Source organism: Mustelus asterias, unplaced genomic scaffold, assembly GCF_964213995.1.
Source record: "Mustelus asterias unplaced genomic scaffold, sMusAst1.hap1.1 HAP1_SCAFFOLD_1164, whole genome shotgun sequence".
NCBI classification, from domain to species: domain Eukaryota; kingdom Metazoa; phylum Chordata; class Chondrichthyes; order Carcharhiniformes; family Triakidae; genus Mustelus; species Mustelus asterias.
The window spans coordinates 79,668-96,038 of record NW_027591109.1 but is presented as its reverse complement, the minus strand read 5'-3'; the positions used below and the strand labels follow the sequence as shown (position 1 = coordinate 96,038).

General features: G+C 44.5%; 1 protein-coding gene across 1 annotated transcript in view; it reads left to right on the top strand.

The window, feature by feature from the left end:
• LOC144487959 (SWI/SNF-related matrix-associated actin-dependent regulator of chromatin subfamily A member 5-like) overlaps positions 1 to 15,137 on the top strand; it is a gene marked incomplete at its 5' end in the record, with an annotated part of 28,842 nt that extends 13,705 nt beyond the window's left edge. Inside the window, 7 exons of the mRNA XM_078206003.1 lie at positions 1,430 to 1,541; positions 2,691 to 2,917; positions 4,650 to 4,771; positions 5,044 to 5,196; positions 11,621 to 11,771; positions 12,368 to 12,516; positions 15,126 to 15,137. Coding sequence (XP_078062129.1) covers positions 1,430 to 1,541; positions 2,691 to 2,917; positions 4,650 to 4,771; positions 5,044 to 5,196; positions 11,621 to 11,771; positions 12,368 to 12,516; positions 15,126 to 15,137 — 926 coding nt within the window. The remainder of the gene's footprint in view (positions 1 to 1,429; positions 1,542 to 2,690; positions 2,918 to 4,649; positions 4,772 to 5,043; positions 5,197 to 11,620; positions 11,772 to 12,367; positions 12,517 to 15,125) is intronic.
• Between the last annotated feature and the right edge of the window lie 1,234 nt (positions 15,138 to 16,371).

The following is a 16,371-nucleotide window of genomic DNA, read 5'->3' as shown; positions in this document are numbered from 1 at the left end:
CTGTGGCCATATATTGAACTCCTCAGTTGACCTTGGTAACAAGGCCCATTAAGCATCCCCACGGGCTGTTCCAATTGCTGATCCCGACCTTGATAAGAGCATTTCAATTGATGCTGGATCTCCAGTAGAACTGCTTCCTGATCAGGAAGACTTGCTAAATTAAAGTGTTTTTATCACATTTTGGGAGGTGCAGGGTAAGGGAAATAGAATAATTTGTATTTGCTGAAATGTCTATCCACTATTTGAGAAGCTGAAATGGGTTGGGAGAGAGGAGGAATGGTAGGTTACAATTACTCGGATTTATCTCCTCTTCTGTTCACACTACAAGCTCCATTTCCTAACCATTCACTCCAAACCTCTGTCTGGTTCCTGTCTGTCTGAGGCTTCACCAAACTCTTTGCAATTGTGATCTCCTAATTGAGCCAGAACTACATTTCCAACCCCATATTCTCAATATTACCAATACCACCACCATAATATCGCCCGCCCTTGTTCACACCCTTAATTAGCACGAGGTTTTCCTAAACAGCCTCCCACCTTGCACCACGTGGAAGATTCAATTCATCAGAACTGCTGCTGACATGAACCAAGTTCTGTCCACTGCTCCATTTGTGCATCGTTGATGGTCAACCTCCAGCTGTTTAGCCCAAAGCACTGGAATTATTTCCCTAAATCTCTCTGCCTCTCCAGCTCATCCTTATTTAAGACACTGCTTTAAAAACTCCTTGGTCACCTCTTAATGTTTTTTTGGTAGCTCGGTGTCAAATTTGTCTGATAATTGTCCCTGTGATGATCCTGTAGACATCTTATGATCATAGAATCCCGACAGTGCAGAAGGAGGCCATTTGGCCCATCAAGTCTGCACCAACCCCACATATTTACCCCGCCAATCCCACTGACACCAAAGGTTTATTTAGCATAGCCAATCAACCTGACCCGCACATCTTTGGAATGTGGGAGGAAACTGGAGCAGACACGGGGAGAATGCACAAACTCCACACAGAGAGTGACCCGAGGCCAGAATTGAACCTGGGTTCCTGGTGCTGTGAGACAGGAGTGCCAACCACTGTGCCACCATGCCACCTATGTTAAAGGTATTGTAGAAATGTACATTGTTGGGGAATGAGGGAAGTGAATTTAAGGTTACTGTATTTCTTTCTCATAAAGGGCTGGATTCCAAGGTCTGATCTGTTATGTTGCAGAATAAAGCTGTTGACAATCTAATCTGAAGTTGTAGGTGTTTTCATCAAGCGAACATTCAGCCCACACCTGCAGATGTGCTTCAACCCATGGCTTGTTCAGCTGTTTTTGTTGAACCTGTGCTTCAGTCCACAGAACTGTTCAGTGCAGCTTTTGTAACATTGCATTATTTTGCTTGACCTTCTTGGGCATCATCAGTGTGTAAAAAGCATGTATTCTCACCTGAATTAGGTATTGAGACCCTTCCTCCTCCCACATATTAAAGCTGAGGTAGAAAAGAGCCTGCCGCCAAAAAAGGAAGTCAAAATGTATGTGGGCCTGAGCAAAATGCAACGGGAATGGTGAGTGCACAACTTGTGAATCTTAATGTGTTGCATTGTGAAGTACGGCATCATCTTGCAACAACTCATTGAAATTGTGCTGCACTTCAATCAACAATTAGAGCATTTGTAGAACTAAGGGAATAGATTCACCAGTGTAAGCGAGTGTGATTTTACCCAATGCATCAATAATAGGCTGACTCCCTACTATTGACCATCTTGCTTCCGTCTGATCTGTAAGATTTTTGTGTTTGGAATTCTAACTTCCCTCAATCATTTCCATTATGTTTGCCCGAAACAGAAGATCATCATTGAATTCAGACTGGACGATTGCCATTCAAGTGTGATTATTACAGTGCTTTCAAACTACTTTGCTCTCAGCTTTGGGCTTTCTTCTTTCAAACCCCAATGCAGCCCATTATTGATACCCACCTGATCAGGTACTAGTGAGGTGTCCCCTCCAAACTTATTAACCAGGTCTATCCAGTTGGTCAAGTAGAACGCTGCAAAGCCCTTCAAAATGAGACTGCACCCGATGTAACACAATGTCATTGCCTCACGGTGATGCCAGGATCGCTGCCATAAATATAAAATAGTCACTCATAAATCAAACAGGAATTTAGGAGAAGATTCAAAAAAGAAAGTGGCAGAGTGGTTAGTGTGGAACTCACTACCACAAGGAGAGGCATGACATTGATGCATTTTAGAGAAGTTTGTTAAACATAGAATGGAAAAAGAAATCGAAGGTGTGAGGAGACTCTGATCATGAACACTGATCTGGAATTGTTGATCTAAACGGCCTGTTTCTGCGTTACAAATACTTAATCCCAGATTACTTCATATTGCTCGCATCCAAATGACATGAAAAGGAATATTCCCATCCCTTCAAACCCTGGCCATTTGGGATGAATTGTGCTTTATATCAAAGAACAAAATGTTGAGTGTGTATTTGTCGTATGATATGGGTTTCTATATCTGTGAGGCTTAGATGGAGCACCCTGTTCCCTGGTCGGTGAGAGGGGTTGGAATGTGGATCCTAGACTTTGTCCGAGGCACCTCGAGAACAAAGCATTCATTTTAGGTTGTAATTGCTTTCTGTTGAGCTCCATTAAAAAAATGAATTTATCTCCAAGTTGGTGTGATGAGTTTTAATTCTGGCCTTGCTGACAGGTCCACCAGGATATTAATGAAGGATATTGACATCCTGAACTCCTCAGGGAAAATGGACAAAATGCGTCTATTGAATAGACTGATGCAACTGCGCAAGTGCTGCAACCACCCCTATCTGTTTGACGGAGCTGAACCTGGCCCACCTTACACCACTGACACTCACCTGGTAGTTAACAGTGGCAAAATGGTGGTACTGGACAAACTGCTGCCGAAAGTGAAGGAGCAAGGTCAGCCGCAGGCCTGGTCAAGGCTTTTGTTTCCCTTTCTGTCTTTCAATCTTTCTATAGGAAGGAGACATGGAGTGATTTGATAGTTTCGTGGATACTTGAGTAGCTCGGATGGGGTTGGGGCGGGGGGGGCAACATAAGGCATAAGGCCCAAATTAACGATTGCCAGGCCGTAAAGGGAAATTAATTGAAAATATTCCAAAATGTGTTAGAAATTAATATGCAATAAACTCTGGAATCAGCAATGGTAGGACAGGCAAAGAAGCTTCCTGGGATATCCTTGAGGAGATAACCAAACTAAAACGCAATGCAAATTAGCTTTTTAGAATATGTTCAACAGATCTGTTATTAGAGAGTAAATATAGTAATAAAATTCACGCTTTGTGAAATAGATGACATTGTCACAATGGATTAAGAATTAGCTTAATGTTAAAGTTCCTTCTTTGGGAGGATGTAGGTTTGGATTCAGATTCGATTGGAAATTCAAAGAGCATGCCAGTCACTCGAACTCGAATCCATGACCAAATTAATTGAGACTCTGAAGACCAGGAGGAATTGAACAAAAACTACTGTGTAGTCCGATCCATATATAAGGAAATCCGGTGGAATGGAAAATCAAACATCCTGGTATATAGATTGGCTGTAAACAACCGCCTGCATGGATATTTGTGCATTTCCGAGTGCGATGTCAGACTTTCTCATGCTCTGGAGCAGTACTGTACCTGTGCTGCAGACTGATCAAATATAGAACAGGATTTTTAGTCAATGAAAGGGGTTTGTGATGTTTATCCTTCGTAAGCATGCAAGGATTTCCACGATGATGTTGGCAAAAGAATTTGAAAATGATGACTGATGACACCATGGCAGCATTTGACCTGTGCAGCAAGGTACAGCAGATTGCATGCTGTGATGTTTTGGGTTACAAATCAGCACAGGTTTTAATGAGTTAAAAACTGCTGAAAATACTCAACTAATCTGGTAGCATCAGCGAAGGGTCAACTATGACTCTTCAGAACTCCCCTCTCCACAGATGCTGCCTGACCTGCTGAGTATTTCCAGAACTTTGCTTCCATCTATTTAGCTTTTATTTCACAAGTTTTAGTGACTGTTTAAAACAATAGTGTGTCTTGATCTGAAATCGCATCCTGTTTTAGTCATTCTGGCCTGCCACACGCCATCCACTGGGGCTGGGGGCTCCCAAAAACTGGCCGATTTAGCATCAAATATTCTTCATGAGGAGAGTTGGATCACAGGCCTCTGCAATGCTTGATGGGCCCCATCCTCCTTCCGGGGGAATAGTTACAGGAGCCAAATACTCTGAAAATTGGGGGCTAACGTGTTGGGAGAAGGTGAATGGAATAATTACATGGTTTGGGATTGCAGCTATTTTTTGATTCGGGTTTAATTTTAGCTGCCCAATCTGCAGCACCGTCTGGAATCCACCTGGAATATAAACCCTTTGAAATCATTCCCATCAATCAAGGCAGCTGGGTCACATGGGCAGTCCACATTGGATGAATTATAAAATTGGAGTTGGTTATGTGTGTTCACTTATGCCTCCTGGACTATAACTAGTTTACTAGATTACTCTACATCCTGCTTGTTCCCACTGAAATTTGGTTTCCATTAGCCACATCAGTAGATGTATGTTTTTGAAGCATTTGTGTATCTGCGCTGTGTTCTTGGCTACCGATCAACCGATTACCCTGATGAATGATCTTCTTTTCCACAGGTTCTCGGGTGTTGATCTACAGCCAAATGACCAGGTTGCTGGATATCTTGGAAGATTATTGTATGTGGAGAAACTACGAGGATTGTAGACTGGATGGACAGACACCGCATGAGGAGAGACAAGTATGTTTTTTTGCCCTGTGCTTTCAAAACTGAGTTTGTTTGAGGAACGTTCTCACCTCTTAAATTGATCTGAGGCTCTATTATCTAAGTAAGAATTCCAGACTTAAGGTTACAAAAAATACTCAAGGTTTTCAAACAAGAAATATGAATATTCAATTTGAATCTGGCATCTATTTGTATTTTTAAAATTGAAATTTTCCAACAATTAGTAAAAAGATTGGTCACAATCGTTTCTTCAATTCTGGCTTAACTTTTCTCTCTCATCCCTCCAGGATTCTATTTCTGCTTTCAATAGTCCTGGGAGCTCAAAATTTATCTTCATGTTAAGCACACGCTCTGGGGGTCTTGGTATAAATCGAGCCACGGCAGATGTAGTAATCCTATACGACTCAGACTGGAACCCTCAGGTAGACCTCCAAGCTATGGTAAGTTAGTGACCGATTAGTTATTTGTGTTCTGAAACCCACGTACTGTTGAATATATAACTATCGTAGCTGGTTTTAACATCCAAGTGCACTGATCAAGCGACATTTGGTATTTTACTGCCACTGATACCCCCTCAAATCTTCCGTGTGTTGCTCCCATGGTTTCTTTAAAACTCCGCTCGACTGAACTGGTGGAAATATTTCAGCAAAGGCCTATAGTTTGCTTCTCTTTATTTGAATGGAGCGTGCGGTTGTTTTCAGAATTGGCGTGGTGTGATTTCAGTTGACTGGGAATCTTGTTTCTCCTCACCAATTAACTTCCAAATCCAATTGAGAGTTTGGAAATGAAATCCATTTTAAGTTTCAGTAATGCTGAGGTGTCACTGTCAGGAACTGCCTTCCGTGATTCAGTTTTACACAAAACAACTGATGCACGGATTTTAATAAGTGCTTCGTGATTGCCTCGTGTACCAAGGGCTTATGAATTCAAATCTCACTCATTTGCGAAGTTTGAATTAAAGTTTATAGTGAGCAGCAAAAGGGAGCAGGGCTCCCCAATTAAGAACATAAGAACATAAGAAATAGAAGCAGGAGTAGGCCAGCTAGCCCCTCGAGCCTGCCCCGCCATTCAGTAAGATCATGGCTTATCTGACGTGGATCAGTACCACTTACCCGCCTGAACCCCATAACCCTTAATTCCCTTACCGATCAGGAATACATCCACCCGCGCTTTAAACATATTCAGCAAGGTAGCTTCCACCACCTCAGTGGGCAGAGAATTCCAGAGATTCACCACCCTCTGGGAGAGGAAGTTCCTCCACAACTCTGTCTTAAACCGACCCCCCTTTATTTTGAGGCTGTGTCCTCTAGTTTTAACTTCCTTACTAAGTGGAAAGAATCTCTCCGCCTCCACCCTATCCAGCCCCCGCATTATCTTATAAGTCTCCATAAGATCCCCCCTCATCCTTCTAAACTCCAACGAGTACAAACCCAATCTCCTCAGCCTCTCCTCATAATCCAAACCCCTCATCTCCGGTATCAACCTGGTGAACCTGCTCTGCACTCCCTCCAATGCCAATATATCCTTCCTCGTATAAGGGGACCAATACTGCACACAGTATTCCAGCTGCGGCCTCACCAATGCCCTGTACAGGTGCATCAAGACATCCTTGCTTTTATATTCTATCCCTCTCGCAATATAGGCCAACATCCCATTTGCCTTCTTGATCACCTGTTGTACCTGCAGACTGGGCTTTTGTGTCTCATGCACAAGGACCCCCAGGTCCCTTTGCACGGTAGCATGTTTTAATTTGTTTCCATTGAGATAGTAATCCCATTTGTTATTATTTCCTCCAAAGTGTAAAACCTCGCATTTATCAACGTTATACTCCATTTGCCATATCCTCGCCCACTCACTCAGCCTGTCCAAATCTCTCTGCAGATCTTCTCCGTCCTCCACACGATTCACTTTTCCACTTATCTTTGTGTCGTCTGCAAACTTCGTTACCCTACACTCCGTCCCCTCCTCCAGATCATCTATATAAATGGTAAATAGTTGCGGCCCGAGTACCGATCCCTGCGGCATGCCACTAGTTCCCTTCCTCCAACCGGAAAAACACCCATTTATTCTGAATCTTTGCTTCCTGTCGGATAGCCAGTCCCCAATCCACTTTAACACACGACCCCCAACTCCGTGTGCCCTAATCTTCTTCAGCAGCCTTTTATGGGGCACCTTATCAAACGCCTTTTGGAAATCCAAAAACACCGCATCCACCGGTTCTCCTCCATCAACCGCCCTAGTCACATCTTCATAAAAATCCAACATGTTCGTCAAGCACGACTTTCCCCTCATGAATCCATGCTGCGTCTGATTGATCGAACCATTTCTATCCAGATGCCCTGCTATCTCCTCTTTAAGAATGGATTCCAGCATTTTCCCTACTACAGTCGTTAAGCTGACCGGCCTATAGTTACCCGCCTTTTGTCTCCTTCCTTTTTTAAACAGCGGCGTAACATTAGCCGTTTTCCAATCAACCGGCACTACCCCAGAATGCAACGAGTTTTGATAAATAATCACTAACGCATCCACTGTTACCTGTGACATTTCTTTCAATACCCTGGGATGCATTCCATCCGGACCCGGCGACTTGTCCACCTTCAGTCCCATTAGTCTACCCAGCACTGCCTCTCTGGTAACATTAATTGTATAAAGTATTTCTCCTGCTGCCAACCCTCTATCGTTAATATTTGGCAAACTATCTGTGTCCTCCACCGTAAAGACCGACACAAAAAACTTATTTAAAGACTCAGCCATATCCTCATTTCCCACTATTAACTCCCCCTCTCGTCCTCCAAGGCTCCAACATTCACTCGAGCCACTCTATTCCTTTTTATATATTTATAAAAACTTTTACTATCATTTTTTATATTAATTGCTAGCCTAGCTTCATAGTCTATCCTTCCTTTCTTTATCGCTTTCTTCGTCTCTCTTTGTTGTTTCTTAAATTTTTCCCAATCACTTGTTTCTCCACTATTTTTGGCCACTCTGGACGCAGCTGTTTTTATTTTAATACTCTCCTTTATTTCCTTCGTTATCCACGGCTGGTTCTCCCTTTTCTTACAATCCTTGTTTTTTGCTGGAATATATTTTTGCTGAGAACTGAAAAGGATCTCCTTAAAAATCCTCCACTGTTCCTCAGCTATCCTACCTGCCAGCCTGCTCTCCCAGTCTACCTTAGCCAATTCATCCCTCATCCTATCATATTTCCCTCTGTTCAAACAGAGGACACTGGTTTGGGACCAAACTTTCTCCTCTTCCATCTGAATCAGAAATTCGACCATATTGTGGTCACTAGACCCAAGAGGGTCCTTCACAATAAGATCCTTAATTCTACCTACCTCGTTACACAATACCAGATCCAAAATAGCTCGTTCCCTCGTCGGTTCCGTAACATGCTGATCAAGGAAACTATCCCGACAGCATTCTAAGAACTCTTCCTCCATTCCACCCTTACCGACTTGAGTCTGCCAGTCAATGTGCATGTTGAAGTCCCCCATGATTATTGCCGTTCCGTTTTTACACGCATCCCTTATCCGCATGTTTATAGCCCTCCCTACCTCAACATTATTATTTGGGGGCCTAAATACCACACCTACTAGTGTCTTTCTCCCTCTACTATTCCTCATCTCTACCCATAATGATTCCACGTTTTGTTCCTCAGAGCCTATGTCATCCCTCAGTACTACCCTGATATTATCTCTTATTAATAGCGCGACCCCACCACCTTTTCCTTCCTGTCTATTTTTCCTAAACGCCTGATACCCCTGGATATTCATCTCCCAGTCCTGGTCACCTTTCAGCCACGTTTCTGTAATGGCCACTCGATCGTACCCACTTGTGCTGATTTGCACCATCAACTCATTTACCTTGTTCCGAATGCTTCGTGCATTCAGGCAAAGTGTCTTTATTCCAGCTTTTATCTGGACCCGCTTTGATGAGTCGCGAACACCCTCTCCCTCTACTCCCTTATCTGAATTACCGCCTTCATTCACTTGCACCCTCTCCTCTACCATTAATTTTGTAATTCCCCTTACCCCTGCATCCTTCCCCCCATCAATTAGTTCCTTGATCCTAGTCAACTCTTCTAGCTCCCCTCCCCCCAAACCTATCTAGTTTAAATACTCCCCAGTAGCCTTAGCCAACCTACCGGCCAGGATATTGGTCCCCCTGTGATTCAAGTTCCACCCGTTTTTTGTATACAGATCACCCCTGCCCCTAAAGAGGTCCCAATGGTCCAGGAACCTGAATCCCTGCCCCCTGCACCAGTCCCTCAGCCACACATTCATCTTCCACCTCACTCCATTCCTGCCCTCACCTTCCCGTGGCACAGACAGTAATCCTGAGATTACTACCTTTGCTTTCCTCTTCCTCAGCTGTCTCCCTAATTCCCTGTACTCCCTTTTCATGACCCCTTCTCCCTTCCTACCCACATCAGCGGTTCCAATATGTACCGCTACCTCAGGTTCCTCTCCCTCCCACCTCAGGATTTCCGGGACGCGACTAGCAACATCCTGGATCCCGGCCCCAGGGAGGCAGACCACCATGCGAGACTCCCGCCTACCTCCGCAGAAACGCCTGTCTGTCCCCTTCACCATCGAGTCCCCGATTAATACCGCCTTCCTCCTCTTTTCCTTAGCCCTCTGAGTTACAGGGCTGGACTCCACTCCGGAGACACGGCCACTGCTGCTTCCCCCAGGCGGGCTGTCCCCCCCAGCAGTACTCAAGCAGGAGTACTTGTTGTGCAGGGGCATATCCACTGGGGTGCTCTCAACCACCCTAGCCTTACCCTTCCTGGCCGTCACCCACTTGGCCTCCTCCCGTGGCCCTGGTGTGACCACCTGATGATAGCTCTTGTCTATCACCTCCTCATTCTCCCTCATCAGCCTAAGATCCTCGAGCTGCTGTTCCAGCTCCCTAACACGGTCCCTCAGGAACCGCAGCTCGACACACCCCTCACAGATGTGGATGTCCGGGAGGCCAGATGCCTCCAGGACCTCCCACATCCTACACTGGGAACAACACTCTGGTTTCACACTCATACTGGACACTTTATGTCAAATAAGACAGTGAAAAGTTAATAAGAATGTAAGGAAACAAAAACTCACCCCTGCTCGTCCAAGCTCTGTGAGCCAAAGCCCTGACACGTCACTCAACTTCCCACTCACTCTGCTGCCCGCTACGATGCTGCCCGCTGTATACTTTGGTGCACTTTTAAACCCTCCAAAAACTTCCCCTGGCCACTCCTGGCCCTACTTCCGGTTTTGAAAAAAACCTCCGATTTTAAACCCAAAATTAACTGAAAAAATAAATAATTAATTAAAGTCAGAAAACCAACTCTCTTACCCTCAGCCTGCTCCTGGGAACAGGAATTGTTCAGCTGCTTCACTAATATGCTTCAGGGAAGGGCATCTGTCAGTACTTGACTCCAATCCACAAACACAGTGGAGATTCTAATTCCCCTCCAGTGTGCAGTGGCAAGTTTTTCAATTGCTTCATTGATCCACCAGCCAGTTACTGGATTGCAATCAATGCATCTGAGAAATAATTAAATAGGTCCAGGTGCTTCCTTTGTTTTCTCTGCCCTCAGTGGGCAGAGAATTCCAGAGATTCACCACCCTCTGAGAGAAGAAGTTCCTCCTCAACTCTGCCCTAAACTGACCCCCCCCCCTTTATTTTGAGGCTGTGCCCTCTAGTTCTAGCTTCCTTTCTCAGTGGAAAGAATCTCTCCACCTCTACCCTATCCAGCCCCTTCATTATCTTCAATGTCTCTATATCATCCCCCCTTAGCCTTCTAAATTCCAAAGAGTACAAACCCAATCTGCTCATTCTCTCCTCATAATCAACACCCTCATTTCTGGTATCAACCTGGTGAACCTTCTCTGCAGTCCCTCCAAGGCCAATAAATCCTTCCGCAAATAAGGGGACCAATACTGCACACAGTATTCCAGCTGCGGCCTCAACAATGCCCTGTACAGATGCAGCAAGACATCTCTGCTTTTATATTCTATCCCCCTTGCGATATAGGCCAACATCCCATTTGCCGCCTTGATCACCTGTTGCACCTGCAGACTGGGTTTTTGCGTCTCATGCACAAGGACCCCCAGGTCCCTTTGCACAGTAACACGTTGTAATTTTTTTCCGTTTGGATAATAATCCAATTTGCTATTATTTCCTCCAAAGTGAATAAGCTTGCATTTGTCCACCTTCAGTCCCGTTAGTCTACCAAGCACTGCCTCCCTGGTAACATTAATTGTATTGAGTACCTCTCCTCCTACCAACCCTCTATCGTTACTATTCGGTAAACTATTTGTGTCTTCCACCATGAAGACCGACACAAAAAACGTATTTAAAGTTTCAGCCATTTCCTCATTTCCCACTATTAAATCCCCCCTCTCGTCCTCCAAGGGTCCAGTATTCACTCGAACCACTCTATTCCTTTTTATATACTTGTAAAAACTTTTACTATCATTTTTTTACATTTAGAGCTAGCCTAGCTTTAGAACCTATCTTTCCTTTCTTTATCGCTTTCTTAGTCATCCTTTATTGTTTCTTACAGTTTTACCAGTATATTTCGGTGCTTCGAGGTATTAACTTTAAATGGCATCGTTGAACCTTTGGGGTCCCATGAGAAGTGTAAATCATTCCCAGCCTTCACTCCAGAACTTTATCTTGCATTCTTTTCTCCGACTGAGTTATGGCACGGATGTTAAAACTTTGTGTTGGGGATTGTGAATGCATTGGATATTACCTCAGTAACCTGTTCTTTTTCAAATACTGCATAACATTTTAAAATTAAACTTCAATATTTTCACAGGTAACTTGTCTAATCGCCAATGATTTAAAAATGAATTATCATTACAATAGATTAGGACCTACCACCTGGAACTGTGCAATCTGGCATATGTGTTCCTGACTTTTGTTGAAATAGTCTTTAAAAATGCAGAAATGAACATTAAAACCCTCTGCAATCTTCCACAGAGTGTGAACAGCCAGTTAAAGTACGCTGTGCAACAAAGTGGGCTCAATAGTTTCCACTATCGCCCTTGTGTGTCTATTTATTAATATGTGAACCCGTCTCTTGCATTACTACAAGTTTAATGCCCTCCATACCAGGATGTTGCCTGGTATGGAGGGCATTAGCTATGAGGAGAGGTTGGAGAAACTTGGTTTGTTCTCACTGGAGCGATGGAGGTTGAGGGGCGACCTGATAGAAGTCTACAAGATTATGAGAGGCATGGACAGAAGGGATTGTCAGAAGCTTTTCCCAGGGTGGAAGAATCAATTACTATGGGGCACAGGTTTAAGGTGTGACGAGCAAGGTTTAACGGAGATGTATGAGGCAAGTTTTTTACATAGAGGGTGGTGGGTGCCTGGAACTCGCTGCCAGGGAAGGTAGTGGAAGCAGATATGGTCGTGAGTTTCAAGGGGCATCTCGACAAATCCATGAATAGGATGGGAATAGAGGGAAATGGTCCCCGGAAGGGTAGGGGGTTTTAGTTCAGTCGGGGCAGCATGGTCAGTGCAGGCTTGGAGGGGCCGAAGGGCCTTTTCCTGTGCTGTAATTTTCTTTGTTCTTTACAATTTCTTAACATCGAGACTGAATTCTTTCAGGACGGTTAGTCGATCAGAATCTCAATAAGCTGGGGAAAGATGAAATGCTGCAGATGATTCGTCACGGTGCTACCCACGTATTTGCTTCTAAAGAGAGCGACATTACAGACGAAAATATTGATGCTATATTAGAGAGGGGTGAAAGAAAGGTAAAACTAACATCAGGAACGGGAGTGCCCCTTGCTCTGCGATTCCAATCCTGCAACTTCATGGCTCACCTGTTCAATACTCTTCTTACAATGCTGCTGAAACATTTTCATCGGCACAATAAGTCTCACTTAATCTGCATCTCAGAAAGTTCTGCAAACTGAGTATCAAAAGCTCATTGCATTAAATGCATTGTCCTGTGATGGTTTTGTTCAGTCTCTTTTACTTCATACCATTGTCATTGTGCCAAGAGGAGATGATTAAACAATTGGATTCAACCCTTAATTTCAGCTTTGGAATTGTTTGTGTTTTACAGCAAAATGTTTTTTTTTTAAAGCCTTTATTCTGGGTTTTGACAAAACGATTGAAATGAGTTCATCTGTCTTGGTGAAGTTAGGGCCATTGAATCAATCTTGCGATGCTAATGTGAAGTGTTTAGCTGGCAGCTAATACCCAAGTACAAATGTATATTCTGAAATGGTTGTCATCGGCTTCACATATCAATATCTTTGGCGCGAAACAAATAATTTTGGTGTTTATATACATTGCATCACTGGAACTAGTTTTCTATGTAATAGGAATTACACTATCTAAAAGCTAAGCTAAAGTACCATTATTTGAAATCTCCTTGGTTTTAAATACGATGCTATTGCAACTTCTGAAGGCCTGTGGAATATGAACAATGACTTAGAGTCATAGAGGTTTACAGCATGGCAACAGGCCCTTCGGCCCAACTTGTCCATGCTGCCCTTTTCTTTAAAACCCCTAAGCTGATCCCAATTGCCCACATTTGGCCCATATCGCTCAAAAGCCATCGTACCCATGGAACTGTCTAGTACTTGTGTGGAACACCAGTCGAGACAAAATTTTGTCATAGAAACATGGAAGGTAAGACAGGAGGAGTCCATTTGGCCCTTCGAGCCGGCTCCGCCATTCATTGCGATCATGGCTGATTGTCCAACCCCATAGCCTAATCCTGCTTTCTCCCCATAACCTTTTTATCCCATTCGTCCCAAGTGATAGATCGAGTCACCTCTTGAATGCATTCGATGTCTTGGCATCAACACCTTCCCGCGGTAATGAATTCCACAGGGCTCACCATTCTTTGGCTGAAGAAATGTCTCCTCGTCCTAAATGGTCTACCCCGAATCCTCAGACTGTGACCCCTAGTTCTGGACACTTCCACCATCAGGAACATCCTCCCTGCATCCGCCCTGTCTCGTCCTATTAGAATTTAATAAGTCTCTATGAGATCCCCCCTCATTCATCTGACCTCCAGAGAAAACAATCCTAACCTGGTCAATCTCTCCTCATACGTCAGTCCATTTTACCCACTGCACTAAGCTTTGATCTCAGTGAGAAGTCCCACAACACCAGGTTAAAGTCCAACAGGTTTATTTGGTATCACGAGCTTTCGGAGCGCTGCTCCTTTCTCAGGTGAGTCACCTGATTAAGGAGCATGATAGCCATGATGTGGAGATGCCGGCGTTGGACTGGGGCGGGTCTGGTAAGAAGTCTCACAACGCCAGGTTAATGTTAATCAGGTGATGAAGGAGCAGTGCTCCGAAAGCTCATGATACCAAATAAACCTGTTGGACTTTAACCTGGTGCTGTGAGACTTCTTACTGGATAATATAGTGTCATCTCTTAAAGAAATCAGTTGCCGTTTTAGTTGAATTTTGAAGTTGCCAAAATGGCACAAGGTGTTTGGCCCCAGAAAATTCAGTTCTAAAATATAACCTGCCACCGCACGGTGGCACAGTGGTTAGCACTGCTGCCTCACAGCGCCAGGGACCCAGGTTCGATTCCCGGCTTGGGTTACTGTCTGTACGGAGTCTCCCTGTGTCTGTGTGAGTTTCCTCCGGGTGCTCCGGTTTCCTCCCACAGTCTGAAAGACGTGCTGGTTAGGGTGCATTGGCCATGCTAAATTCTCCCTCAGTGTAACTCGAACAGGCGCCGGAGTGTGGCAACAAGGTGATTTTCACAGTAACTTCATTGCAGTGTTAATGTGAGCCTACTGATGATACTAATAAATAAACTTTAAAACTTGACAAAAAGTGAACGCTAACATTTTGCTCAAACTCTGATTAACTATTTTTTAAAACTGCTGATTAATTTTATTTCTTTCGAATGGGAGATCATGGCCAACTTTGAGCAATGCATTTTCTTCCAGTCAGCTGCAACATTCTTGCCTCGAGGTTCGATGATGATCATAGAAACTCTACAGTGCAGAAGGAGGCCATTCAGCCCATCGTGTCTGCACTGACAGCAATCCCACCCCAGGCCCTATCCCCACAACCCCACACATTTACCCCGATAATCCCTCTAACCTACACATCCCTGGACACTTTGGGCAATTTAGCATAGCCCATCAACCTGACCCCCACATCTTTGGACTGTGGGAGGAAAGCGGAGCACAGGGAGGAAACCCATGCAGACACGGGGAGAACGTGCAAATTCCACACAGACGGCCACTCAAGCCAGGAATCAAATCCAAGTCCTTGGCGCTGTGAGACAGCAGTGCTAACCACTGTGTCACACCGTGCCACCTTAAAGTTATTGGACAGGGTGCATTAATGACGATGTACTGATGACACCTTTTCTTTGCCAGGGATGTGGGTAGCAGTGACAGGGCAGAATTTATGCCCCAGCATTGCGTGTCCCGAGCATTAGGTGTCAAATCCAACGCTTTGGTTTCGGGACTGTGTAAGGGCATTGCTTCCTTACTCTGAAGGACATTAGGTTGGGTTTTTACAGCAAAGTGACAACTTTTCATGGTCATTATCTGATACCAGCACCACACCTGATCGGATTATGCAGAAAATGTCATCGCCACTGACCTCGAGGAGGGCTACCCGTAACTCACTGTGGCGTGGATCGGCTCTCTGTGGCAGTGCTCCGAAAGCTGGTGATTCCAAATAAACCTGTTGGACTTTAACCTGGTGTTGTGAGACTTCTTACCGAGCAAAGGTATTGGACCTGGATGCAACAGGAGCCAAACATACATCAACACTTTGGCCCATGTGGGGATCGAACCTGCGACCTTGGTGCTATTAGTGCCACCCTCTAACCACCTGAGTGAACCGGCCAGAAAGGAGCCAAACGTTTTTAGCTGTTTAGCAGCGAAAGTGTTTGAAGACCATTTCACACCTCATTAGACCGTCCTCGGTGGAGTGTCTGCAGTTGTTAATGTCAATGAATAAGCAATTGATGAGGCAATTGAGCAACATTGGATAGAGCTGGGATTTTGACACCTTGTTAAATTTACTGCTCTGTGGAGGAGTTGACTGTTTTCCAGTGATACACCTGGTTATTGGTACTTCCATTCGACCATAAAAAGAAATCAACTCGAGTATCTGTCTCTGCCCCCACGACTTGCCTGGGTTTGCAAAATCTCACTAACTGTCCCAGCTGGAGAAAATTCACACCTCTTTAACCTTTGCTTAACCTCCTCTCCACTCACATTGTCTGCACCTGTAAAGACTTGATTACCTGTTAAGACTCGCATTCCAACCATTATCTTGTAACTGAGTTTGTGTCGATATGCGCCCTGTTTGTGAAACAACTCCTGCACTCACCTGATGAAGGGGCAGTGCTCCGAAAGCTCGTGCTACCAAATAAACCTGTTGGACATTAACCTGGTGTTGTGAGACAACTTACTGTGCCCACCCCAGTCCAACGCTGGCACCTCCACATCATCTCTGCCCCTTTTCACATTCAGTGTTACTTTCAGTCCTGTAGCTATTAAGTGCCGGGCCCAATGTGCATGGAGTACCTGGCAAATGGGAATTCTATTAGGGACCAGTCCCAACATCCATCCCATAGGTGGCACCATATTTCAAATATGTTTCCAACCT